The 27,650-nt window shown below is 55.4% G+C and overlaps 1 protein-coding gene across 3 annotated transcripts in view; it reads right to left on the bottom strand.

Moving 5' to 3' along the window:
• Nucleotides 1-27,650, bottom strand: part of HM13 (histocompatibility minor 13) — a 37,663-nt gene that overhangs the window by 1,408 nt on the left and 8,605 nt on the right. For all 3 annotated transcript variants that reach the window (XR_005082196.2, XM_037143173.2, XM_037143174.2), the window contains exons 3-11: nt 22,886-22,968; nt 17,309-17,397; nt 15,548-15,633; nt 15,318-15,443; nt 14,554-14,611; nt 11,536-11,619; nt 7,809-7,845; nt 5,858-5,960; nt 1,598-1,683 (exon numbers count right to left, since the gene is read on the bottom strand). Coding sequence is in view for 2 of the 3 variants with exons in the window: in XM_037143173.2 (XP_036999068.2) it covers nt 1,598-1,683; nt 5,858-5,960; nt 7,809-7,845; nt 11,536-11,619; nt 14,554-14,611; nt 15,318-15,443; nt 15,548-15,633; nt 17,309-17,397; nt 22,886-22,968 (752 nt within the window). In the remaining variant the exon portion in view is untranslated. The remainder of the gene's footprint in view (nt 1-1,597; nt 1,684-5,857; nt 5,961-7,808; nt 7,846-11,535; nt 11,620-14,553; nt 14,612-15,317; nt 15,444-15,547; nt 15,634-17,308; nt 17,398-22,885; nt 22,969-27,650) is intronic.

The raw sequence follows: 27,650 nt of genomic DNA, 5'->3' as shown, positions 1-27,650 counted from the left end.
AGATGGCGAGGAAAAGCCTACAGGACAGAGACTTCTCTTCCTGGGAGCAGGGAGCAGGTCTGTGTCTGTCTGTCCCTCTCTCTCCGTGCTCTCAGGCTCTCGGGAAAGAAGCCACTGTGACTTGGAGAGTGAGAGAGAACAGGTGTGCTGATACAAGGGGACACGAGGCAGCTGGCACTAGAGGTCTGCGGGCTTCGGGAAACACCCTTCAGACACAGTCGTGTGAAAAATCGAGACGCAGATGCTCTGAGCGCAACCTCTGCGCAAGAACATGTACCCACACGCTTGGTCTCAGGTGCAAAGATGTCTCCGAACGCGGCCACACTGAGAGAGCTGGCCCCTGGGGGTGGCTGGGGCACTGAGGGGCTGGGCCTCTCACGGAACTCCCAACCACCTAAGTGTGTTGCCTATTTGAAAAGACAAAGGGGGGAGTGCCAATAAACAGAAAGGAAAGCAAAACAAAGGGCGAGGTGGAGAATTAGGGAGAGAGACAGAAAGAGATGAGAGAGACCACCTACTTTTTCACCTCAACCTAAGAACCTCCTGAGGGGCGGAGGAAGGAAGGGGGCGCAGAGTGCCTCCACAGCCGGGGGTCCAGAGCTCGACCCCACTCAGACACAGCAGGGCTGGGCTGAGACTGGGTGAGAGCCAGAGGGTGAGGGCAGGCGCTGAGCTCGGGGATCAGCTCTCACCCCTGCCTCCAAAGCGCCCCCAGATCTGACACCAAGTTCACTTGTAGCCTTGTCTCGCAGTCCACAAGGCCTTGCCAGGCCAAGAGATAAGGGCAGTCAGGCTGGGAGGCTGGGGCCTCCGGGCAGGGCAGGTACGGGGGAGGGGTGAGTCACAGGTTCCCTTGGAGGCAGCCAGGTGCACAGAAGGCCCTGGCGGGCGCTCCTGGGACAACTCGGAGGCCAGGCAGGTGGAGCTAGGTGGAAGGCCTGAGTGGGCAGCTTCAACTGCACCTGGCAGCTATTTCTGGGTCCCTGGCAGGCGGGGTCAGTGATGCTGGGGAGCAGACACCTGCTAGAGTCACGCAGGCTTTGGGGTGTGGGTGGGGCTGTGCCTGGGGTGTGGCTGGTGTGCACGTGGCCACAGGGAAGGGGCAAGTACGTGACCGAGAGAAACCAGCTAACTGTGGGTTCCAGGCACAGGACACTTGATTTCTAATCGGGGACACCTCCCACCTTCCTGGAGGCTCCCCTTTCACTCCCGTGTGAAAGCGGAGGCCAGGGGAGGAGAAGGACATGCCTGGAATCACACACTTGGCGGCTCAGTTGGTGGCACCTCAGGAGGCCTGAGAGTGAGGCAGCCTGGGGGCTGGAGCGGGAGGGCGGACAGGGAATTCCCTACCAGCCAGTCCCTTCTCAAGACAGCTGGCCTCTGGAGACCCAAGTCCTTGGCTCCCCTGGCTCCTGGCCCAAAGAAAGGTTCTTGCTGGTGCCCACAGGTCATGCACCCACACACGGGTGGCGAGGGTGAGGGGGCGGGGCCAGTGGTGGGAACAGTGTTCCCCTGGACACGTGTGTAAACAGCCCCGGCAGGCTCCGCTGGCTGCCTGCAGGTGAACCTGTGCCATGCAAACATCTGCCCCGCTCACCTGAACATCTCTGTCACCTCTCCCTTGACCAGCGCCACCAGGACAGGAAAGCCGATGCAGGCGGGGACCAGGTACAGGAGGGCAGGCTGTAAGAGGACACGGGTGGTGAGGCGGTGCTGGGCAGAACACCTGCTGGGGCCCGTGCCCATCGCCCCAAACGTTTCCTGGGCACGACAGGGACAGCACTGCCCAGGTTCACCGAGCCAGTCAGCGGCTGGGCCTGCGTCCAGGACTCCCGATTCCCAGACCAGGCTGCTCCTCCCTGGGAGGGAAGGCAAGGAACCCAAAGAAACTCGAGTATGCAGGGTGTCCGGGAGTCCGGCGGGCAGCACCTCGGTCACCCAGAACATCAGGTTCAAACACGCAGCCCCCGGGGTCAGCCCTGTGCCCAGAGGCCCTCCTGCCCTAGGTCTGGCGCTGGAAGTTCGCATTTCAGTTCGAAGCCCGGAGCTCAGTCCACTGAGCCACACCAGCCAGGGCAGCATTTTAAACAAAAGCCCCAGGAAACGCTGGCACAACAACATGACGATGCTGATGACCCAGTTGCTATGGCTGGGGCACTTGCTGTGGCCTGTACCGGGGTCACCCAGCTGGCCGCTGGCTCTCCCAGGATTCATCACACCGGTGGTCTGGGCCTGAAGCCTGCGCTGCGACTCCACGTGAACTTGGGTTTGGAGGATAGCAATTGTCCCAAGGGCACTTGTTCACGGAGCGTCCATGTGCCCCGGAGCTCAGGACTCCCAGGGGGGTGTTCCAGGCCATCTGCGCACCCCTCGGGAGTGTCTTCCTCGTGCCCAGGAGGGGGCTGATGCTTTTGGAGGAGAGGGGACAGCCCCGGCCTCAGAGGGTTAAATGGACAACTGGGGGTCGAAGCTCGGGCATACCCGACTCTAAAACCATTTTTTTCCTCGTAGCATCTGAGAGTGGGATGGCACTCTGCTCTTCAACCCTCCATGGCCCCAAGGCTCTCGGCCTGAAGCCCCCACGAAGCCCCCTCCACTTCCACCTGACCACGCTGGCATCGCTTCGGTCCTCACGGTCACCTGCAGCCTCGGCACCTCCGCGTGTGCGGTCACTGCTGCCCGAGGAAGCCCTTCCCCCCTCTGCCTAGATCCCTCCTCCTTCGGACCGTGGCTCAGCTGGGGCTTCCACGGGGAAGCCTTTGCTAGCATGGAATCAGGACCTCCTGCTGCATACTCTCAGGGCGCCCTGAAATCCCCACGGCATGCTCTGTCCGTTCGGAACAGGACACCCCTGTGCCCCTGCAGACTGCAGCCTCCCCTGCTAGACTGGGAACTCCGAGCGGACGATGCCACAGGTTCTTGTTCACGGCTGGATTCCTGGCTCTCGGAAGAGGGCGAGGCAGATACTGAGCAAACGGTGTCTTTGTGGAGGCTCACAGAGTTAAGAGGATGTTTTGGAGATGACTGGGTGAGGAGACACTGTTCCTAAGGCCAAGCCAGCCCCTGGCCAGCAAGCAGGGCTCCACACACCCCCAAGAGTAACACTCCGATCAATTTTGGCAACTGTTTTTCTGGCCGTCAACCACAGCATTTCACATTAAATTAGCCCTGAACCTAATAATACCATAAACACTAGCATCTGATTTTCACAGATGACGCAGCACCTTGTCAGAGGTAACACGGTGTGTCTGTAAGTGGTCGAGCTCAGATTTGAACCCTGGGAGCTGGCCTCCTCCCACTACATCGCGTCTCTGCTACGAGCTAGGCTCTGAGCCAAGAGCAAGAGAACTCCTCACGACAAAGGTCCACACCAGTCCTCGTGAGGGGCAGCCGAAGCAGCGTTCACGGCCCATGGGAGGGGCTCTCTTGGGAGGCGGCGGGCTTGAGATTATCAGGACACAAGCCCATTACTTTCTTTTCTCTCAAGGCACCAGGGAAGATCTCCAAAGAAAGTTGTGCTGGAGAGAGGCTGCGATGTACGGCTCGGGGTGGTGAGCGGGGGGCCTAGGTCTCCTGGCTTTGCCGAGACCACGGCAGAGCCACGCGCACCTCCGTCTCTGTACAACGCGAGTACCCGATCACCTCTGAGGGCTGTTCTAGAAGGCTTAGAGCGGCTTTATTTTCCAACAATCCTCACTCGAAGACGTGCTTATTAACTTGGGGGGGGGGAGGGTGGGTGGGAGGGGAGGATGTGAGACACATGGGTCTGCTGCCTCCCACACGTGCCCCGATCAGGGATCGAACCCATGACCTTTGGTGTGTGGAACGATGTTCCAGCCAACTGAGCCGCCAGGCCAGGGCTAGAGTGGCTTTTTGATGGAGGTTCAGTGGGTTGGAGGCCGTGCAGGTAGGAGATCCTTACCAAGGGAACCACTGGCACTGGGACTGCCTGTGTCTTGAAGCGGGAAAGAGACTTCACAGAACAGCTCCCCTCATGTCCTGATCCCCTTCCCTGAGAGAGTTTCGGGGAGATGCCCACATGGGCGACTGGGAAGAATGGCTCGGCTGTTGTTGGGGAGCAGCATGGGCCTGGGCCCAGGGGACAGAAGTCCAGGCTCCAGCTGGGGCCGAGCTTGACTTGCCAGGTAACCCAGGAAAGTCTCCTTTCCTGTCTTGGCTACAGCGTCCCCCACAAGGAGAGGGCCACCTCTCCGGCCCCCACCCAGCTGTGGGAGGGCTCCCAAAGGAATCTACTCAGTGTCTGGCCATGGCAGAAGGCAAGCCTGCCACCTTGTGGCCGCCGAGGGAATGGCTCTGAGCTTTGAATCAAGCAGGCTGAGAGCTAGAGGACAGCCATCTAAGCTCCTTCCCCAATCCAGGCTCAGTCACTCAGAGACCTCCTTGCCAAGTGCAGGTGACTCTCAGCTTGCACAGACCCCAAAGCTGTTTAGACTAGAAGAGAATGAGAGGTGGCTCCCACTCGTTCTTGGTTTCTTCACCTATGGGGCAGAGGACCTTGGGTCTTCAGTAAAATAATCCAAGCATCTACTTCTTACACACTGTAGACATGTAAATACTGTAACTAAACAAGTGAGTGAGCAAAAGGGTTTACATCAGTGCCGGAACAGAGTAACTGCTCAGCAAGTAGCCCCTGTGATTGACCTGAAGGTGTCTCCTCTGTGGCGCGTGCCCTGGTGGGTGGAGGGGTGGGGAACGGCCACAGTAACGACAGCTAATACTACCTGGGAGGGGCATAATTCTCAGCACTTCACTTATATTAACTTATTTCATCCTCAAGCAACTCTAAGGTGGTTACTGTTATTTACCCTCATTTTCTGGCTTTATCCACCTACAGGGAAAATCAAGCGTAAGGTCAGCAGCCTGCCCAGGGGCCTGCGGCCAGCAGACGGAGGGGTCTGGGTTCCCACCAGGGCGGCCCCCGACACCGCCTTCCCCAGGACACAGGTTTGAATCTCAGCTCCGCGGCGTACTGGCTGTCTGGACTCTGAACTCCAGCCTCCTCATCTGTTCACAGTGACCCTCAGGAAGTCCCCAGCGGAGCCCGGCACACGGAAGTGCTTTTATTTCCGGTAAAGCCAGATTCTGTCTGCCTCCAGTCTTCCCCTCTGCAGGTCACACTGCCAACAGCTCCCAATTCACTCTGTGGCAACTCCACACCCACCCTGGTGAGACAAGGAGGCCGGGCCCGGCCAGCCTGCGGAGAGGCAGGGCCCGGCCAGCCTGCGGAGTGGCAGGGAGGCGCCCCGGTACTCCACCACTCATCAGGCAGGGCGGGCACTGAGCTGACACTCAACGCCCACCCCAACCCTATTCTGTCTCCCCCTGCAGATGCCGAGACGTCACACCCTCTCTCTTAGACTCCCTGCAGCTGGCGCCACATGACGCTGATCTGACCCATGAGACATGGGCAAAAATCTGCCTATTTATTTTAGAGAGAGGGAAAGGGAAGGAGAACAAGAGGGAGAGAGAAACATCAATCAGCTGCCTCTTGCGCACCCCCAAATGGGGACCTGGCTACAACCCAGGCATGTGCCCTGACTGGATTCGAACCCACGGCCTTTCAGTTTGCAGGCTGGTGCTCAATCCACTGAGCCACACCAGGCAGGGAGGTTTTGCCCATTTGATGAAGGCAAGAGGCGTGGCTGGTGTTGCTTTTCCTCTTTCTTGTCGTTAATTGTGTGCTGCCTGCATCATCTTGCAACCACGAGTGAAAGGACTAGACAATCAGACGTACTTGCTCTGACATCACTGGGTCACGCCTACCTATGTATATGCCAAATACACCTTGTTACCTGCACTGAAGCATTCCTGAGACACGGAGGGTGGCCCTGCTCACCTGGGCGTGCTTAAAGATGTGCATGATGAAGATGGTAAGGCCCAGGCCGAAGATGTAGGCCGCGAAGCTGGTGTAGAAGTAGGTGTGGGTGTTCTTCTTCAAGCTTCAGGGAAGGGGTGGGTGGAAAGAGAAGGGGGGTTAGATGCAGGCCTCCGTTCCGAGGGGCAGCTGGGGAGACCCTGCAGGCTGTGAGGTGGCTGAGAGCTCTGGACTGGGACAGCCCAGGGGCGGGCGTGCCCTCTGGAGCTGCCCCCGACATGTGTCTTTGGACAAGTCACTTTCCTTTGCCAGCCTCAGTTTACTCACCTGCAAAATGGGGACATCACAAGCTATCGCTCTGATGGCTGTAAATATCAAATGCTATGACCTAGCACAGTGGCTTAAGATTCCAGCCACCATAAAAAATCACCTGGAAAACTTGTAAAAGAAATACAGTGTTCAGGTCCAATTCCCTGATCTAACAGGTCTGGGGCCAGGTCTGAGAATGTGCATTTTGAAAAACCCAGGGGAATCTGGTACAGGTGGACCCTGCTTTTAGAGAAACTGTAAAGCTAAGCTGTTACTTTTAAATGCAAGCAATGCAAACAGTAGCTCAGTAACCCTCCGCGAACACTACGCAGATGTGGACTGACTGCATGGGCAAATGCCCGTGACCCCCCGGGGGGTGATTCATCCAAGACCAGCCTCGGAACAGCTGAATCACGTGCAGCCTGGCACTGCCAGTACACGACTGTCCTTTACAACACCAGCTCATGGCCTTGGTGTGTCCCCAGCACTTGGGACAATGCCTAGCAACACCTGTGAAATGGACGAGTACTTCTGACCCCCTTCTCTCCTTGCTCTGGCTGTTTCTAAGCCTTGAGCTCTAAACACATTGAGAGCTATTCTGCTATGAAGCCTGGGGTGCAACTGGCTCCGTTTGGGAATGTTGCACAAATTCTGGAACCAGCTCTAAAGGGCTTGCTTATCCTGCAAGTCCAGGCTAGGAGTGAGATTCTGCCTCTGAGGATACTGGCACCTGAATATGTGCCCCTGGCAAACGGTCCGATGACTTTTGTGGGTTTCTCTGTGTCACCTCTGAATGGCCAAGAGTAGAGCTAGATGGCACGGACAGGCCTCAACTTACGAACTGGCCAGGTCTTTCCAAAGGCCGTGTTCACGAGGTCCAGAGCAGCACTATGCAGAGGACCCAGACGGACTCGAGGGGAAAGGCTAAGTTTCATGTGCAAACTGGATGTCGGTGATGCTGGTACCGAGTTTCTCACTACCACCGTCAATGCAGTGACTGCTTTTGCAGTTACTGGGCACGAGGAAATGAAGCGCACACCCGGCAGCCCTCCACTGGGACGACTGAGTGCCACCTGCTGATTCCAGGTCCAGCTGCCCAGGTGCATTAACTCAATCTCGACCTTTCCTGTGTTTTAACTGGTGACTCAGGCTGGTCCCCTTCTCTCCCCTTTGTGCTCACTTTCTACAATGGACTGAAAATCTCTGAGTAAGGAGAGGGTGGGGGACAGCCAGAGCAGCTGGGCCATGGTGACCTGACCCCAGGCTGATAAAAAAAGATAATGACCGTGACTGCAGCTGGATTTCCCTGGAAGCCCCTGAGGTCAGCCTGTGCCCAGCACGCTACAGACCTGCTCAACACTCCTGAGGTAGGAACTCTTGTTTACCACTAACATACGGATGAGAAACCTTATCTGGAAAAGGTCAGTTCACTCGCCAAGGTCAGAGGGAGAAGTGCTATGTGTTTAAATTCTCTGGCCTGTGAGTCTTCACTTTTTTTTTCCTTCTTGCCACAGGCTCTTCGAACACTTATAACTTCAAAATGCAAAATGCAGTAAAATCAGAATTGCTCTGGCTGCTGTGGAGGTACAGGGTCTGGAGAACCCCGCCAGGGGAGGGCACCTCACTCATGGAGACTGAGGGTTCGGGGTCCTAGGTAGCTCACCTGATGTCAAAACGCAGGAGCAAGGCAATGAAGATTCCTGCAGGGAGAAAACCAGGGTTAGACAGCGGCAGGGAAGCCAGCACCTCAGCACCTGGGCCAGGGAGGCACCAAAAAACAACCGGGTCCCCACCCCAGTGTTCCCCATCATGGAGCAATCGATGGGGCCAAGGGAGCGGCCAGCACTGCCAGTCGCCAGCAGAAATCCTGTTCCTCTACCATCGGGCCTGGAACAGTAAGGTCCCGGGAGTTTGCTTTGGCCTGGGACCACACTGATCTGGCACCTCAGAGACCGTACTGCCACACTGGCCGCAGGGGGTAAGCCGAACCACTGCTCTCGGAGCTTAGCCACAGGGGCGCGGGCTGCGCGGGTGGAACCAGTAGTGTAAGGTTACGACAGTGACAGGCTGCTTCTGGTGTCCAGGGACAGTGCAGCAGGGGTAGCAGGGCGAGACCCAGGCTGGGGGGAAAGGGTGCAGGAGGGTGGGCTTCTTTGAGGAAGTGACACTTGCCAGGGAGAAGAAACAGCACGTGCAAAGGTCCTGAGGAAAGAAGGCTCGGGGATGTAGCAGGAGCCAAGGATAGCTAGTAAGGCTGCAGCCCAGAACAGGAGATGGAGGGGCTACACCAGCCATGCAGGGCCCGCGAGGCACAAGGAGGAGCCGGGTCTGTCCTGAGCAGGGGATACACCGGAAGAGCTCTAAGCGGGAGAACACTACACAGCGGTTGAAAAGACCCCTGTGGCGGCCGCAGGGAGAAAGAGCAGGAGGACTCAGGAGAGGGTGGTTAACTCTGCCCACCCTCTGCACCCCTATTTGCACCTCAACACCCACTGGCCACCGAGGCCTCGGTGTCCCTAAGACACACACTCCAGCCTCTGGATGTTGCACACACACGTGACCACCAGTCTGTGTCTCCCTCACTGGTCTTCAGGCTCAGCAGGGCAAGGGCTGAATCTCGTTTAGTTAAGAGCACGCTCTCAAGAACTGAAACATTCTTTGCTGATTAGAAGCACCAACTGGCAAACATGCTTAATTTCATATTTTTAAAAGAGATTTTACTTTTTAGAGGGGAAGGGACAGAGAGAGAGAGAGAAACATCAATGTGTGAGTGAAACACTGATTGGCTGCCTTTTGAACACCCCCAATCGGGGACCTGTCTTTTAACCCAGGCATGTGCCTTGACCGAGAATCAAACCGGTGACCTTTTGGTTGGCAGGCCGGTGCTCAGCCCACTAAGCCACACCAGCCAGGGCCACATGCTTAACTTTAAAGAGGGAATTAAGTCAGTTCCTACTGTAGACTGTGTGTGAGTAGGGAGTTGGTGAGTGGACAGGAAACCAATGCTGCCTTTCTGGAAACAAAGTGGGGAGTTGAGTGCCCTCTGGCGGCTGAATCTGTAACTGTTCTCCAATGGACCCAGGGGTCAGAGCTCTTCGAAGAGCTCTCACTATTCCTGATGCACCCAGTCCTCAAAACAATGCTCTCCAGCAACCCGTTCTTCTTTGAAGAGTATCACTTGGGCTCCGTGAGGGTAGAATTCACTTTCAGTTATCGTGACTGCTGAAAGACTTAGAGATATGCAGGTGAATACGGAAACACAGAGATGTCCCACGAAGGCCTCAAGCCCAGACTACAACCAACAAGGACGCCGGGGAAGCCTGTGTGGGGGCTGTGGCAGCCCTCACCGCACAGTGAACCGAATGCTTTACGGGACTTGGTTTCTTCTGCCTACTGGAGCCGCCTCTTCCTGGGGCAGCGCGTCTCCTGGCCCCACGGCACTGCAAGTCGTGGAAACACCTGGGTCCAAGACCACACCCTGTACGTTCCCAAGGCTGCAGGCAAGTCTCTTTGAACCTCGGTCTCTTCATCTGTGAAACAGAAATGCCGTCTGCTTCATCGGGCTGCTGGGAGTAGCGAAGACAACGTATAAAAAGTGCTGAGCATGGTGCTCAGCTAACGGTGGCCGCTGTGATGACCTTACTGCTGTAATGATGACTGTTTTAACCGCAGTTCTGACGATGTCACCTTTTTTGGCACTCACAGACCTGGTCTCAGTCCTGGCCCTGCCGCTTGCTAGTGTGTCCAGTTAGGGAAGTCCCCTCACTTCTGAGCCTGTTTCCTCAATGGCATGAGAAAGTCCCCACCTCACCATGGTGCGCACCACAAAACAAAAGCATCTCAACACCCAGGTTGCGAGAATCACTATCACTCCCTGCAGTGAAAAACAAACTGGCTTTTGAAGTTTGAAAGTTGCAAACTTTCTTCTTCTTTTTTTGCACGTATTTCTATGCCTTGTTCCCAGCTTTTGTAATTTTTATCTATCTATCTATGTATCTATCTATCTATCTATCTATGTATCTATCTAACTGAATTTATCAGGGTGACACTGGTTCACAAAACCAGACAGATTTCAAGTGTACAATCCATCATAACATCATCTGCACATGGTATCGTGCACCTATCACCCCGGCAAAGTCTCTTCCATCCCCCTGCCTCTGGTGATCACCACACTGTTGTCTGTGTCTATGTGTTTATATGTATATAAAACATACACGTGCTGTATATATATTAAGCACATGCACACATATAAAAAGCACATACATGTGTATATATATATATATCATGTGCACGCATACGTATGTATAGAAAACATGTTTCTGCGTAACCCCTTCACCTTCTTTCATCCAGTCCCCCAACCCACTCCCCTCTGATGGCTGTCAGTCTGTCCTCTGTGTCCACTCATCTGCCTCCTCTTTGTTACTTTATTCTGTTCGGAAGATGCCACGTGTGAGATCATATGGTATGTGTCTTTCTCCAGCTGGCTTATTTCACCCAGCACAATACTCTCCAGGTCTGCCCAGGCTGTCACAAAAGGTAAGACTTCCTTCTTTTAAGCAAGCACTAGAGTCCTTCGAACCCTCCGGGACTAGGGGAATGGGTACGCCCTCTGGACGTTCACTGGCCTGTTGCCAGGCCCAGATCTGTGGACACAGATGCCCAGACCTCAGGGGCTGCAGCTGCCCTTAGAGTGACAGCTCGGCTTTGCCCTAAGTCTCTCGACTGGTTGCTGAGCTGCTGGTGCCCTGAGAAGAGGCAATGTCATGTGGCCCCCGGGGAGCAGCATCCACGACCGGCCTGCAGATGAGGGTGTCTGTGAGCACACCCGCAAGTGCACTGACAAACACCCACATGTCGATAACGGGTTCAAGGGCCAGCTTGTATAGACGAGAAAGTGTGTGCACGTAGGCCTCCGCCAGGAGCACATACCCGGGCGCCCCCACGTTTACAAACACCGGGAGGGGAGGACCGAGAGGCCCTGGCAGTGTGGCGCATCTGGACGCTTGGGAACATCGGCGAGGGGAGTGGATGTGCGAGAGGGGTCGGGTTCTTTTCAGATCGCCATGAAAAGTGTTGTTTTTCTAAGTGTGTTTCAGTCTGTCAGGCGCACTTATTTATTTTTGTTGAGTAACATCTGCTCACCCCAGCCGGAAGCTCCGGGAGGACACTCTTGCTCACTGCTGTCCCTCCGGTGCCCAGCCCAGGGCCTGGCACTTGACTGGGGCTCTGTAACACGTGTTGAAGTGGATTCCTTCTGCAAACCCCGGGCTGAGCCAGGGCTGGGGATGCAGAATCGCCTTCCTCCCTCCCTTTCCCATGGGGTAAGGCTGCTTCACAGCACTGCTCCTCCATCCCAGGAACAAACACTCCCCCAACCCCCGCCCGGTCACCTGGAATGACGATATCGCCGAGCCCCAGCATGGCGAAGTTGTCCGCGTCGAGGCCCTTCTCCAGCAGATCCTGGGGAAACACCACTGCAGGGGGAGGCAGGGGGGCGAGGAGTTGGTGACGGCCCAGCTCACTCTGACCCCCAGCTCCCACCTCTGCTGTAGGGAGCTCACACAGCTGCATTTCTGGGTGGGGGGGTTGGGACAAGGAGATGAGAGGATGCTGAGAGGCTGAAGGGCAATGTCTTTACCTGAAACCACAGCGGGTACAGTGGGGAGACCCTAGCACCATCTAGGTCAAAGGCGCAATGTCTTTATTGAGCTATGTAGCAACGCAACCCCTTGGTGAAGTGGGACCGACCTTAAAGCCAAGTGCGATATATAAAAGAGCCCACACAGTGCGGATAGCTAATGGGCTTTCCAACTCAGTACAACAGGGGTCTGGACAGACAGGGCTGTTTGTTTTAAAGGAGGGGAACCTGGGCTATGGGTTCTTTCTGTGTCTGCTGCGGAGAACAGGCCACACCCACGAGTTCCTTGCTTAATGCCTCTCACCCAGAAACCCACTGGCGGACTTGTTCGGATAAATGCAGATTGAGAGGCACGCCTCACCAGGCGTCCAGTCATGGCAAGAGGCAGCCACCCCAACTGGATTCACCTCAGGGCCCTGAGAGCAGAAGAGCAGTTAGGTGAGGGCTCCAGGGTGGGAACCCTGGTTCTGATGTGTGACCTTGCACAGGTGACCTAATGGCTCTGTGCCTTGGTTTTGTTACCAGTGTAACAGGGACAACAGGAGAAGTGAGCCCGTAGGGCTGCAGAGAGCAGTAGAGGACTGGCACGCTGTTAAGTGACCGCCCCTCACGCCTTCTTTCCTAACCCTGTCCCACTCCGTGTGCGCAGCCTCTGCGGGGGATGGATCGAGTGTGCTGCAGGGCTCCAGCAGGACAACCTGGTCCCTGAATTCCTCACCTCCCTCGCTGCCTGGGGTGGTCACGTGACCCAGCTCAGCCAACAGTCGTGGGCAGAGGCATGCTGGGGGTCGTGGGTAAGCTGGAGCCGATTCTTTCCCTTCCCTGCTGATTTCTTCCTGCTCTGAATGCACAGTCAGAGTGATTTACAGGTCTTCTCCTTCAATCCTCTTGGTTCTGGAACCGTTCAATTCTCAGGGGCAGATATGGAAATCAGGGTCCAGAGAGGAGAATTCTCTTCCTGAGGCCTCATGGCCAACAACGGTCAGATCTGACATTCAAGTCCAGTGACTTCAGCACATGTGTGCTTAACCACTCTGCTATACGGCCTCCGAGCTCTACTCCTGGCAACAGAGGGCAGCTGGCCTTGTTCGCTAGCCAGAAAGCCAGACTCTAGGCACCAGAAACCAACTATGACAGAGCCATTTCCCTGTTCAGAGCCTTCCAGTGGCTTATCACTCCCTGCCCCTGGAACGATGGCCTTGGCTGCCCAGTCTGGCCTCTTTCCTGCTGCTCCCCGAAATTCAGTCGCACTCCCTCCCTGAGCCTCTGCTCCCAGGGCCTTCCAGTCTCCGCTTCCAGCCCCCTGCTGAAGCTGCACTCACTCTGCCTTTCAAATGGCCACACTGCCCCTGCAAGCTTGGGAAATGCATATTCATCCTTCACCACGACTCTGGGAGCTTTTCTCAGCACCTGGGCTGGGTTCGTCCACCGAAGTGCGTGGGGAACGACTGTTGCCCAGGCTTGCCCGGCATCTGGTCTCTTGCTCTGGAGAACTGTCCTCACTCGGCACCCTCGATCTGGGTGGCTGCTGATTCAAACACTGGGCCTCGAGGCATGGGACGGAGAACAGTGACCCAGGCCCATTCATCTGACACTCCATCTCCCCGACATGAGTGCCTGGCCCACGGGCCAGGGCAGGCCCTGTATGTTTGTTTAAGCCAAAGCTGGGAGAACTTGTTTCCCTCAGGGACCACTGAGCTGGGCGCACTGCCTTTAGGAGCAGTGTGGCCACGAGCCCTGCCCAGCTCACGGAGAGGCCCTGTCTGCAGCAGGGCAGAAGGAGACTGTGGGAAGGGCGGCCATTCACTGACCTCCAAGGCCCATCCGCTCTGACTGCTGTGAGCCACCGCCCCCCCACGGAGCTCACTCGCTGTTCACATCTTCCCACCAGAATCCTCCCCTTCCTCCTTCCTGCCATGCCTGCCTGGGGCAGCTTCGGATGTGGGTCTCCTGATCCCAGGAGGTCACTCTAGAATAGTTTAAGGCTTCAACGCTAAGCTAATCATGCTTCCCCCCACCTCCCTTGCTGACGAATGTTTGGATTTGGGCCTGTGACCCAGTTCTGACCACTGAAATACAAGGGAGGCTTTAGGAAAAAAACATTTCCCTTTGAGGAGAGAGACGAAGTTCCCTCCTTCTGCCTCAATGCTGGGAACTGTGGGGCCATGAAGGGATGAGTTTAAGAGGCAGGAGGGCATGCTAAGGTGGGGTGGGGAGCGGGGGGGAGGAATGAAATCACCTCGGCTCTGGGTGACTCCAGCGAGGGTCAATGACCCAACCTTGAGGTGCTTCACCAGTGAGCTTACTATCGTGTGCAATAGGGAAACTCCCACATTGTTTAAAGGTGCTTGTCACTCGGTTTTCTAATATTTATAAATGACAGATATGCTAAAACACGCAACCAGGGCAGCATGAGACACGTGGGACAGATGGTGCCCAACCGCCAGGTGCCAAAGGGGTCCGGCAAGGGCCCTGCACACCCTGCACACCCCGGCCCCACACCCACTCCCATCCCAGCTCAGCCCATGGCGCACTGTTCTGTGGCCGAGTGGCTGGGGGCCAGGACTTGGGGCAGAGGGTGGCTGGGTGTGAACACAGCCTGATGAATCAGTGAGGACAAGGAAACCAGGGTGGAGACCCAGGAGAGCTGAGAGGAGAATGAGGTACGTGGGGAGGAGCTAAGGGACGGGTACGACCAAAACAGGGAGCACACGGGGAAGGGCCAGTGGGGTGGCGGCAGAGGGGCTCCCCTGTGGGGGTGCTCACTTACATTTTATTGGTGCCTCAAAGGACCTGGCCACTGTCACCATCACATTGGTGCCAAACACCTAGAAGGAGAAGAGAAGAGTCCAGAAGGAGGTAGAGATGGGGTAGGACGGAAGGGCTGACCTCGGCTCCCCAACAGCCTGCTGTCTGGGATCTGCAGGGAGATGGCAGGGAGCTGGGAGGGGCTCCAGAGCAGATGTGAAGTTGAGAATAGCTGGCCACCAACACTGGTCATTTGGACCCTTTACAGGGCTCTTGGTTCTGGGCAGCAGAGAGGGGTGACGCAAAGCAGCCAGAAAGGGGCCTCCGGTGGCCCGGGCCAGGCACCTGTGTCTGTCCAGGCTCTGCCCTTCCTTTATCACCCACGTGAAGTGGGGAGAGGCTGCCCGAGGCTGGAGAAAGGCTGACCACAGTCCCACAGTGATGCCTGTTGGCGTAAACGCGGCAGCCCCTTAGCCCAGGGCTGCACGGCCAGAGCGTGCAGACCACGGCAGCCTGTCCTCACAGCTTAGTGCCCGTGCCGGCCCGTTACTGAGCATTAACCACCCCTGCCAGGGCCACCATGAGAAAGAGATGAGGGTGGCTGATGGCACTGGGCACAGGGTGGGCTCTTGACCGGTGAGGGACCTGCTTTCTCTTCCGTTTCGTGGATGAGGCCCACTGGGCCCACGGGGGACCTTCTCTGGGGCCCTGACTTCCAGGCCATGGCTGCAGCCCTCTGCCAGGTGACAGCTGCCCGGCCCGAGAAGGGGGAGGGCGGAGACTCACCCAGAAGACATCGTAGATGAAGAGGCCGCCCAGCAGGATGCAGCCGGTGCTGACGTTGTTCAGGTGCAGGAGCTCCACCCCGTTAAGGGAGAAGGCCAGGCCGAAGAGGTTGTTGGCGATCCAGTGCTGGGGACGGGGGGAGTGAGACCAGTCTGCCGTGCCCCTCACCCTGCCCCACCCAGTCCCCCACCGCTCCCCCGTGAGCCTCATCCCAGGCCCGGGCTACTCACCTTCCTCAACAGGTACCAGACGCCAACGATGCTGCTCAGGCCCAGGCACACCAGGTCCTTGGTGTCAAACTCATAATTGATGATGTCTGGGCAGAGAGGCCGGGTAAGTCCACTCCCCGGGGCGGGGCTGCCCCTCCCACCTGTCAGCCCCTGGACGGAGGAGGGCATGGCTGTGGGCACTGTCAGAGGCTCATAGGCGGAGGGTGCTCACGGGAGCCACCCCCAGCCCCTCCACTTTCCTAGGGGGAACGGATGCTCAGAGAGAACATGGGCCTATTGCTATGGTGTGCGGGGTCAGTGGGAGGGGCTGGAAGCACAGGGGTTGCACCTGCAGGTGGGGGACCCTGGGGGAGGCAGTTATCTTTCTGAGCTTCTGTTTCCTTATCTGTAAAATGAGGATCATGTCCCTTCCCTGATAGGCTGCTGTGGGGAGCAAGGGAGATGGCCCTTATGAAGTGTCCAGCACGGTGCCCGGTACGCAGTGGGTGCTCAATCAGTGCCAGATGCCACCGAGCCCAGGTCTTTAGCAAAGTCCTGTTCTTTTAGGAATCTTTCTATTTTGCCACCAAAGGGATCAAGAAGGCTGCAGGCAGCCCCAAGTCACCAGCAGGGGAGGAAAGTAAGAGATGGGGCCTGGAGAAAAAGCAGAAGGGAGTCGCCGAGTCAGCTCCTGTGGGAGCAATGTGGCAGAGACCAGTCTCCGCCACTTCCAAGGTTCCTGCTCAGGGAGCCCAGAGAGAGGTGGCCTTGCCCAGGGCCACAGGGCACGGCCACCTTGTTCAGATTCCAGAGTGTAGCAGACTGCTGCTCGGCCCCATTTCTGTCCCTTCCTCTGTGCTGACAGCACCCTGATGACTTCTATTTGGACACGAGGCCAGCCAGCTCCTGGCCACATTTCCCAGCTTCCCCTGTTGCCAAATGGGACTGTGACACAGATGCCTCTCCTGCCATGCGGTGGGCTGTGGAGTGACGCTGTGCCACCCCAGTCCCAAGGGCCACTGAGTGTGGCAGAGCAGGACAGGTAGAGCCTGGGGCCCTGAAGACTATGGTGCAAGCTTAGCCTTAAAAAAAAAATCAGCAATCATTTCTTGGGCGCAGATGCACCAGGGATGCGAAAAATGATCATACAAAATCTGGCCGCTCTTTAGGGGCCAGACAGAACGCGCGAGGGCCCTGGGAAGGGAGTACGTCGACATTCGCAGGCCCAGGCGTCTGTGTGAGAAACACCTGCCATTTCGTGGAGCCACCGACGGCCCGGCACCTGAACCCGCGTCCTAGCTGCTCTCCGAGGCCCAAGCTCTCTCCCCAGTGCTCTGTGCTTTTCACTTTTTAAAAAGCCAGGGCATCTCCCTGGCAAATTAGGTGGGGAAGTGATCACACTAAAAATACTCTCATTACACGATAAAAACAGCCAGGACAGTCAGCGTCTATATAGCCAGGCAGCGCACCGAATGCTTTCTATTTATTCATCACCTGCTTGCGTCCTAACGACCTGCCCACAGGGGAGGTAACAGATCATCATTTTTATTTTACAGATGGAAAAAAAAGCCCCAACAAAAACACCCAAGGCTCAGAGAGGTAAAGGCGCTCCCCTGGAGTCCCCTTGTGCCGGTGGTGGCACAGCTGGGAGGTGAGCCCGGGCAGGGTGACCCCAGAAGCCACCTCCTCCATTACTAGCTCTACTGTGGAGCCCCAAGGTCGGAGGGACAAAGAGGGTTGGGAGGGAGACACCCCAGGCGGGGGGCGGCGGGCAGCACTGACCTTCCTTGTTCTCCCCGGTGCCCTGCGTGAAGAGCAGCTGGTACTGCCGACTTGGGAAGCTGGCTGGAAAAAGCTTATTCATGAAGGGGCTGGAAGAAAAGACAGAGTGGATCGGCACATGGAGCCCCCACGAGCAGCCACAGCCCCGAGGGCCCCACGAAGCCCGTCCCCAGCTGTGATCTCCAGCAAGCACCCTCACAGCTCTTCTGGTGGCAGGTGTCACTGTGCCCATTTGACACATTAGGCAGCAGAGGCCCTCAGGAGTAAGTGACTGTCCAGGGTCACACAGGGAGCCAGCATCTAAGCTGAGACGTGAACCTCGGGCCCTGGGCTCTAGTGCTTCCATGCTGCCTCCTGGTCATCACCCAAGGAATACACACAGGCAGACTTGCACATAAAACACAGTTTCTAGGAGAGCAGTGGATTCCATGGTCTGGTCCATGCACTGTCTATATAAGAGTCCCTCCCTCAAGAATGCACATTCCTGGACTCCCTTCCAGACCCACTAAGTTAGATGACCTGATGGTCACCCTACTCCCTTGACTCGGGAGGCCTGAGATTTTCACAAACTTGTTGGACTTGACTGGCCAGGTGAATCACAGCCCCTAGGGCAGAAATACCCTCATTAACTCCAGGATGGGCTTGGCCTCTTCTCTCATTACCCAGCACACTCTGCTTCCTGGCCAGGCAGAGAACAGACTTTCTTTTCTGGATCACCTATAGGACAAGATGAGCGTATCAGGCCTCTTGGCCCAACCTGGTCCCGGGGGGTGGGGGGGTGGGGAGTGGGGGGGGTGGCAGAACGTGGCGTGGCAACAAGCATGGGTAGCCCAGCCCTGAAGCCTAACCCGCCACGCAGCAGCTGTGTGGCCCTGCATGAGTCCCTTTAGTGGCCTGCCTGCATGTGGGGATGCTACCACCTGTGTCAGGTATTGCTGGAAAGAGAGGGGAGAGGGCAGGGGAGAAGCCAGCTCCGCGCTAGACCCACAGCAGGGACGGAGGAACTGTGAGCTCCTTTCATCCCTGGAGCTCATCCAGAGCCTCGGCCTGAAAGCATCTGGCCCGACTGACTGACATGACTAATGAGGCAGGTAAATCCAGAACGGCGTTTCCGAAGACACGTAGAGGGAAGCAGCCAGGCGGTAGCCAAGGGCTCGGTATAAGGGCAGGGAAAGGGGAGCCCTCAGTCTAAGACCCCGGGGCTTGGAGAACGAAGACGTGGAGTTAAACAGAATCTCTGGCCTGAGTCTCCCCACTTTTCAAACAGCCAATCCCACCAGGTCTGCAAGGCCGTGGCATGACGAGACATGGCAGGCCTGAGGACGGAATCGGGTGTGGGCTTCCACAGCCGGCTCTGAGCAGGTGGGAGGTGGAGCTGGGATCAGTGAGACTGGAAGCTACTTTCAGTTCAGTTTGCTGCATCACTTTTGGGCAAGTCTGAAGCCAGAGTGTATGTGCAGAGGCAGAGAGAAGGCCTAAGGAACTAAGCCCTTCATTCTGGTCTGGCCTCTTCCTTAAAAGCTCAGTGCTTGGCTTCTCAACCAGTAGAATGCAGCGATTCAGAACACGGACTCTGGAGGCAGACTCCTGGGTTCGAATCCCAGTCTCCCACTTACTAGCTGTGTGACCTTGGGAAAGTTACTTAACTGCTCTGTGCAACGATTTCTTCATTTGGAACACTACAATATCTCCCTTATAGTCTTATAAAGAAGATTAAATGAATGCTTGGCACTCTCTAAGTTATTGCAGTTTCAACTTCGAGTATGAAGTCTCTACACTGGTATCTTTGGTACCCCCAAGAAAAGAGGGGCTGCTGGATAACACAGGGCGAGGGTCAGGCAACCTGGCTGGAACGAGTCTGAACTGGAGGCAGGGGGCCTGTCTCACCACCGCCACCCCGCCCACGCCACGCCTGGTGTGGGAGGCTGCTGGCAAACGCCTCACTGAACGCCTGGGTGCACACCGTTCTTGGCCCTCAGTGGCTCACATCAAAGTGAAAGGTCACTGCTTCCTGCTGGGAAGCCACATCCTGCTGCGCCCTCCCATGGGCACGGAAGGCACGGCCCAGTGACACCGGTGACATGGCCTCCTCTTCCCGGAGTGGCCAATTTTGGCTTTCAGAGCCTGTTTCCCCTCTAAAGCAGGGTCCCCAACCTCCGGGGCACACACCAGTACCAGTCCAGGCCTGTTAGGAACCGGGCCCCACGGCAGGAGGTGAACTTGGATGTAATGCACTTGAACCATCCCGAAACCATCCCCCCACACTCTGGTCCACGGAAAAATTGTCTTCCGTGAAATCAGTCCCTGGTACCAACAAGGTTGGGGACCAGTGCTCTGAAGGTCAGCTGGGTATGAGCTCACAGGTGATAAAAATAAGCTGAGGTTCGCTGGCAGGAAGGGCTCTGGCATGGGCTCGAGCCCCGGTGACTGTGCCAGGTGAAGGCAGGCGGTAACTGCAGGCGGCCCGTCGCTCCTGCCTTCCCCAAACCCCGGCCCGCGGTTTCTTTCCAAAGAGGACTGCAGTGGGCGAGGAAGTGGTGGCGGAGGTGGAAGGAACCCTCCGGGCCTTGGGGCCCGGGCCTTTCAGCCTTCCAGCAGGCCGCTCCCCCGCCGGTCCCCTGGAGGTCTCGGGCCCCCTGGGAGAGGGTGGCTGGGCGATCCCCTTTCAGCTCTCTCTTCCCCTTCACTTTTGCCACAACTGGAAAGAATACTGGCCACAGAATCAGACAGATCTGGGCTCAGAACATACCAGCTGCGAACCCTGGTGGCCTCTGGGTCTCGGTGTCTCTGTGTCAAACCTTCAGACCTTGTCGGGTCCTGAGGAGGGTTTGGCTCTATATCAGCACCAGAATTCCACCACCATAGACTTTCTTTGAGAAAGTATTTTACACAACTCGATATGACTGACGAATAAAGGTAAATTTAATCCTTGGACGGACTTTTTAAATAGCATGATCAAATTATGCCCTCTTCCTTTTTTTTATAACTAAATTATATCCAGCCAGTTCTTTTCCATGTAAGTTTCACAATAACAATTCCCTCCATCTTGCAGTTTCAAGTCCATGTCACATTTTTCAGAGGACAGCTCCGACCCTGTATGGCCACCACCTTTTCTTGCCTGTGACTATCCATTATTTTTGTAAAGTCTAATCTTCCCAGGTCACATTTTGTGCTCCAAATGTCATCAAGAAAATGACTCTTCTGATAATTTTTAGTCACTCACAAACATCACCATGTGCAGTTTTAACTGCTGTTGGTTCTATTTTGTCGATAATTTCTACCAGTACAAATTATGAATCTGTTAAAAGGCAGATGAACAACTGTTTCTTAGTTAATTCCCAACAAACTTGGGATTATGTTCCTTAAGTATTGTATGAAAGAAAAAAAAATGTCTTTGGTGTCAAAATGATACAGGTTCAAAGTAGTCTGCTTGGGCAGCGGGATGGAGCTCCCTTGCACGGTCGCTAGGATAAAAGCGACACCATCTGCCCTGGCTGGTGTGGCCCAGTGGATTGAGTGTGGGCTGCGAATCATACCTGGGTTGCAGGCCAGGTCCCCAGTGGGGGCCCCGTGAGAGGCAACCACACATGGATGTTTCTCTCCCTCTCTTTCTCTCTCCCTTCCCCTCTCTCTAAAAATAAATAAATAAAATCTTTAAAAAAAAAAGTGAAACCACCTGTGCCCCAGCACACGGCCCGCCAAACTACCAGGTGACAGTGGCTGTCAAAATACACTGGTTCTTTCCCTCTGTGAGGGAGGCTGGGCTGTGGGGAGGGGGAGGGGTCTCAGGCCCCTCAAAGATTCCGGGGTGGAGTAAGGAGCACTGGAGTGAGGGCTGGGGTGGGGGAAGACCCTACTCAGGATGGAGAAGGGTGGGTTCCCGGGTCTGGCAGTGACCTCCGGACCCCACCCCATCCTGGGTCCATCAGGGAGAGGTCTGTCTCCGAGGAAGCATGACTGGGTCTGTTACTGCCTTACTAGGGCCAAATCAGAGGTTCCTTTGACTTTGTGGGTGGGAGCTGGACTAGAACTCTCCCAAGTGGCTAGACTGAAGGCGGATGTAGCTGAACAACACTGAACTCAGTCAAAAGACAATTCGAGTCCCAGCTGTGGCCTCGGGCCGGCAGCTCACTCTTGGCCCACTCGGCACTGTGCGGCAGGCCTGGGTCTGGCCCACGCCCCAGCCAGGGGCGCTTGGAGGGTCTCCACCTTGTAAGCGGAAAAGCTGGTGCGCTGAGACTGTGCGGCTCACACAAGTACGGAGCCGGCCGAGCCAGCCCCGCTCCCAGGGCCACCTGCCTCTCGAGCTCATGCTCCTGACACACTGCCGGCCAGAGTGCCCAGGGGATGGGGCCAACTCACCTTGGCTGTCAGTGCCTCCCTGAGCAGACCCTGCTCTTCCTCTCTAGATTTCTCTCTGACCGGTACGGGAGGATTCTGACTGACCCTCAACACGCACGGCCCTCCAGCTCCTGGCCAGCCTCTTCTAGGTTTCCTCCCCTTCCAAGCTGAGTTTAAGTTGCATTCCTTTGTTTTGGGAATTGTTGCTCCTTCGGTTGTCCTCACCTGAGACAGCAGCGCTTCAAGGGGCCAGATGGAAACCAATGGGGTCACTTTTGTAGTTCGGCTCGGGGCGCAACTCCCATGTGGCAAGTGAGCTAGGGACACCGAATATTTACCATGCACAGAGAAGTGGCATGTCCAAAATGCCACCGGCAGTCCTGCCTGAGGATCACCGGTCTGGGTCCTTCATGCCCACTGCACTGACCCAAGATGTGGCAATCTGACCAGGTGACAGTGGAAAAAAGGATGGGCCCCGGGGCCACACAGGCCTGCCTTTGAATCTTGCCTCTGCTGCTTATCGGTTGTGTGATTTTAGCAAATTTAACCTTTCTGAGCTTCAGTTTCCAAAGTGTAACACAGGATTAAAAGCAGAAGCTAACCTAGTAAGGTCACCCGGCAGGTTAACACAACGGTAATAACGAGAGTTAGCGGTTACTGAGCGTACTCAGTACCAGAGGCTGTGCTCAATGCTTTCCACAAGACCCATGAGGAGAGGTGCCGCATTTTCCTCCACATTCAGGTGAGGAAATTGAGGCCAGAGGAATTAAGTAACTTGCCCAAAGTCATAGGGCTATTAAATGGCAGAGTCTGGAGTCAGAGTCAGGTAGTCAAATTCCAAGGCCTGCCCTCCTAACTTCTCACGGCACCACCCCTCTCGAGAACTAAGACCACACGTGGCTGTTGGCACAGTGCCGGGCGCAGTGCGCTGCAGCACCGGCAGGGGGCACTGGTGCTGCTCAGCTCAGGCCTGTGACAGGTATGACACCGACATCACTGTTTACAGATATTACTTTCCCAACAACCAGGGACACTCTTCTCATTCCCTATAAGGAAACTGTGGCCCAGAGAGGTTACAGTTCTTGTCCTAGGTCACCTGCGGTGTAAGATTCCCTTGGGTTTTACGGCCAGGATTCAAACCCGGCTCTGAATGACACCAAAGGTCATGTTCTCATCCAGGACCCTGTACCGGTTCCTGAAAAAGCTGCTTCAAAGGCTGCAGAGGTGCCTTCTGACCTGATGGTGTGGGACAGGGCCAGGATCCCCAGCACGAAGAAATACATGGACAGCAAGAGGTTGATGTACTCCTGGGAGAATATCTGAGGCAGAGACACAAAGAGAAACAGAGAGTCAGGGTCGCCGGTGGCTGTGAGGAAACCAGAGTCCCCACCTTCCTCTTCCGGAGGTTGGTCGCACCCCTCCGGAGTCCGCGCACAGTGTCAGGAAGAATCTCTGACAGCACGGAGGCCTCCTGGTGTCTGTGGCTATGGGGAAAAGAGAGGACCACCAGATGCACTCCCCAAAGGAGTCGGTGGGTTTGCGCTCGGCGGCCCGGTCCCTGGACTGCAGAGTCCCCAGGACAGCTGTCTGGACCTGAGAACGCGCCCTTCACAGCGTCCTGCTCCAAGGCCCCGAGCACGCTGGTGACAAGTCATCTGCACCCTGCCCCACGCTCCACACCCTGCTCTTCTGGACAGCTCCTCCCAGCTGGAAGTTACGACAGCCAGCCCCGACAGCCGCTTCCTGGTCTTACGGTGTGTTGTTAGGCGAAACTGAGAAACTGGGAAACGCTCTCTCTCACGGTGCTCCAGAACCAGCTGTCACCTGCAGGTAGTTCTAGGCTTCGGGAAGGCTCTGCCATGTTCAATGCCTCCTCTTCTGACTTTGCTATATGAGGGCCTCTAACCGGAAGGCAATCAGGTGCTGCTGGCTGGGCCACAGGGACACTGCGTACTCCGAGCAGGGCTGCTCTGGAGTCTGTTTAAATCTGCCCAACTGATCACGTCGTTGCTCCTCTGCTCAAAGCCTCTCAGGCACTTCCCCCTGCTCTCACAGCTCATGGCCTCCATCCTCTCAGACCCTCACCATGACCACCGCGGGCCCCCTCAGCTGTAGCTCCCCCTGTGCTGTGCTCGCTCTACATGCTGTCTCACGCTCTCCTCTCTTCATTCAGGCCAATCCTACTCACCATTCTCCTGCTCTCGGCTCATATTTACTGCCTACCACCTACCATGTGCAAGGCATTGTGCTAACCGTGGGGGATGCAGCAAGGAATAAGGCAGAAAAGTCCTTGCCTTCATGGAGTTCATGTGCCAGTGGGGGAAAAGGAATCTCCAAAGAAACAAATATGCAATATATTGTCAGGTGGTGAGAGTGTCAAGAAGAAAAGCAAGCAGGGTAAGTACAGAGAGAGAAGCAGGGAGAGCTGCTATTCAGATGGGTGGCTAGGGAAAGCCCCCCAACAGCACCACGCTCTGTCCAGGACAGAACCCTTACCACAGGGTGCAGCTGTGAGGGTATGTGGGGGAAGAGCATTTGAGGCAGAGGGAAGGGTAAGTGCAAGGGTTCTGAGGTAGGTACATGCTTCTGTGTGCAAGGAACAGTTGGGGCCTGAGTCTGAAGCTGAGAGCGTGAGGGGAGGGCATCAGGAGATGAGGCTGGGAAGGAGGAGGGAGACAGACTCTGCGGTGCTGTGGAAAGTCTTCAAATCTCTCTGGGGGAGAAAGGCTGGAACTGGGGGGCTACGATGCGATGGCAGGAGGGTCTGTCTGCTGCTGTGTGGGAGACAGGCTGCAGGGTAAAAGTGAAAGCGGGGGTGGGGGCGGTGGTGGGGGCACTGCGTATCTGGCAGAGGGAGGATGGCGCCCTGGGCTGGAGGGAGGGAAGCGACACAGCAGCGGTGGGACTCCACACCTGTCTGGAATTGGAGATGCAGGGTGTGCCCCGGGGCTGCCTGTGAGGGCTGGGAAGGAGCAGGGAGCGGGATGGCTCCCAGGGTGTTTGGCTGAGCCGTGAGGCGGACGGAGGTGCTGCTGTCTAATATGGGGGGGGGTCTGGGTAGGAGCAGGGGTTCACCCCACGATGGTTCTTCTGCTCTTTTCTGGGGCTACAGATTCTGCCTTCACAGCACTTCCCAGGACTGTACCTTGCCATTTACCTATGTGATTATTTAATGGGGGTATGTCTCCACCATTTAATACAAACTCCTTGAGGGTTGGAATGGGTGGGCTGTTTTTCTCACTCTGGTGTCGCCAGCACACAGCACAGGGTCTGGTGTGTGGCAGGCACTCAATAAATGTTTATGGGAAGAGTGAAAGAAGGGATGAGCAAATCAATTGCCAATAGAGAAAAAGACCCATGAACACAGGCGTGTGGACTGCATTTCACTTATGATGATGTGGGGTGCCTCTCGCCTAGTGCTTTGCAATGTGGGCCCTTGGGAAACTGCTCTGTGGCCGCCTCTTTGAGCGTCTGGTTGGCCTGCCTGTGTGCCCAAGTCTCGCTTTCTTTGTGCCCCGGCTGCCAGAAAGTTTAATTTTTATGAGCTGTCTCAAAGCACTCAGTTCTAGAGGAGAAGGGAGAAAGTAAACTTTATGACTTTAAGAAATGTTACAAACTCCAGTGCGGCACTCAGGAGAGGAGGACAGGGGCTGCGGGGGCCACCCGACCAGCTGTCGGTCTGGAGCTCAATAGGAGTCTGGTGGCTGCGTTGTCCAGGCAGCTGCCTTTCAGCAATGCCAACATGGCTGTTCTGGAGACATGGGGAAGAGGTATGGTGTGTCCTCTGGCTCAAGGCAGGCTGGGCCTTACCTGCCAGGAGAGGACGGCAGGCCGAGCAACAGGCATCCAGTGCCTTCAACAAAAATGTGCATACCCTCCGTTGCCAGAAATCCCTTTCTGGGGAATCTAGCCTAAGGAAGGAATCCTAAACCCTAGAAATGTTAGAAGATCTTGAGGCAAGGGCCTGGATGTGTATTCCTGGCAATTAGCACAGCAAAGACTTGAGAAGTATCTGCTAAAAGCCAAGTCAGAGGCAAGGGGCTAAATGCACGCACAGCCACAGAGCGATCTCAAAAGCACAGGGGAGAGAAAAAGGAAACAGGGGAGATGCAGCGGCCAATTCTAGTTACGGAAACTGGACTCTCATTCAATACACACGGATGCGCCAACGGCATGTGTTTCATAAGGAGACACGTCTACGGACACAAACCACTGGGGCAGGTGCCTCTGGCACGGAGGGAAGTCGGGGTGAAAGATGGAGGTGGGCTGCAGGGGCCGAGGGGAGAAAAGGCAGGGAGGGGGGCCTGGCATGGACTGATGACGGCGTGCTTATGGACCAAAGCACTTAGTAAAGTCAGCGCTTCCCCCGAGGTCCAGGGATAAAAACAAAAAACAAGCTACGAACATCTACTGTTACTCGATGCACTCTTATTTATTGGTAAGAGTGAAAAATCAGAATGATTTTTTTCTGTGTGAAGTGAGGGGGATGACGGAAGTCAACCATGGCTTTCTGCTTGGCGGCAGAGACTGAACCCATTAAGGAGAGTGGATCTGACCCAACAATGAAGGAGCAATGGAATGGGGAACGGGCACCTGCAATTCCATCTCTGACGCCCACGAAGACTGGTAAGAACGAAGACTCGGGATGCTGCCCGGCGCGGGAGGGAGCCCAGGGAAGCCAGCACCCCTGTGGCTGTTAGAGGGGGTGTCAGCTGTATGAGCCCTCTGGAGGGACGTGCCACCGTGTGCCCAAATTCCAGGTGCGGATGCTACCCGACGCTGCAGATACACTTGTAAACATGTGCGCGTCCCCACAGATGTGCACGCAGACGGCCCTGGCAGCACTGAAGCCCCTCGGGGCACATCCGTAAAACAGAACTACGAGCACCCGTGAAAAAGACTGGGCTAGATCTAACTGTCCTGATACAAAAACAGCTCCGTGGTAAGAGCTGTATGTTTGAGACAGGTATTTATTTTTAAATTTTAACATAAACATAGCTCTATACATAAAAGTTCACAAGAAACTATATCGAGGACAGGATTATGGCTCATTTGCACCTTTCCTTAGATTGAAAAAATGTTTTTAACCATGTACATAATATTTTTAAAATGTAAAATATAGGTTGTCCTTGAGGAATTTTATTTCATCAGGAAAAAAGTGCTTGTGATGTACTATCAAAAAAAAAAAAGACACAACAATACAGTTAAAATTATTATTATAATTATGCTAAAAGTATGCTTATTAGAAGCCTGAAAGAAGATAGGCCAAAATGTCATAAGGGATTACCTTTGTGTATCTTTCCCTCCTTTTCTTTAAATTTTCTGTGTATATTATCGTTATAATGAAAAAATAAGACATGTTAGCCCTGGCTGGTGTACCTCAGTGGATTGAGTGCAGGTCTGTGGACCAAAGGGTTGTGGGTTCGATTTCCAGTCTGGGCACAGGCCTGGGCTGCAGGCCAGGTCCCCCAATAGGGGGCATGGGAGAGGCAGCCACACGTTGATGTTTCCCTCCTCTTTCTCCCTCCTTTCCCCCCTCTCTAAAAATAAATAAATAAAACCTTAAAAATAAAATAAAATAAATAAGGCATGTTGCATTAAAAAAAGGTTTAAGGAAAGTTTGCAGTAACATGAGAAAATGCTAACGAGGTTGTCAACGGGAAGTGGAAAAAGAGCAGCCACAGGCTGACTACACCACGTGGTCACAGTGGGGGCAAAACCATGCACGGGAGGAAGAGTGGAAGGACACACCTCCAAAGGGAGTCTGTGACCGCCTCTGGGAGTGGGGTTTTGGATGACTGCTGTTCTTCCCTTTTTACTTTTCCCTGTTTTCCAGGTTCTCAACACTGAGCCTGTGTAACTTTTATTGGGAAAACAGACCTTGATAAATTTAAAAAAAAAAAAAAAAAAAGCGCAATTAGTATGGCAGAGGTATGTCTGAGACACGCGCAGCCCCCACCCCTACAGGAAGAGCGCTGTGAGACCACACGGGCGTCACGAA

Source organism: Artibeus jamaicensis, unplaced genomic scaffold (assembly GCF_021234435.1).
Source record: "Artibeus jamaicensis isolate MK-2021 breed Jamaican fruit bat unplaced genomic scaffold, CSHL_Jam_final contig_685, whole genome shotgun sequence".
NCBI classification, from domain to species: domain Eukaryota; kingdom Metazoa; phylum Chordata; class Mammalia; order Chiroptera; family Phyllostomidae; genus Artibeus; species Artibeus jamaicensis.
Note: the sequence above shows the minus strand (reverse complement) of the source record. Positions and strands in the feature narration are given on the sequence as shown.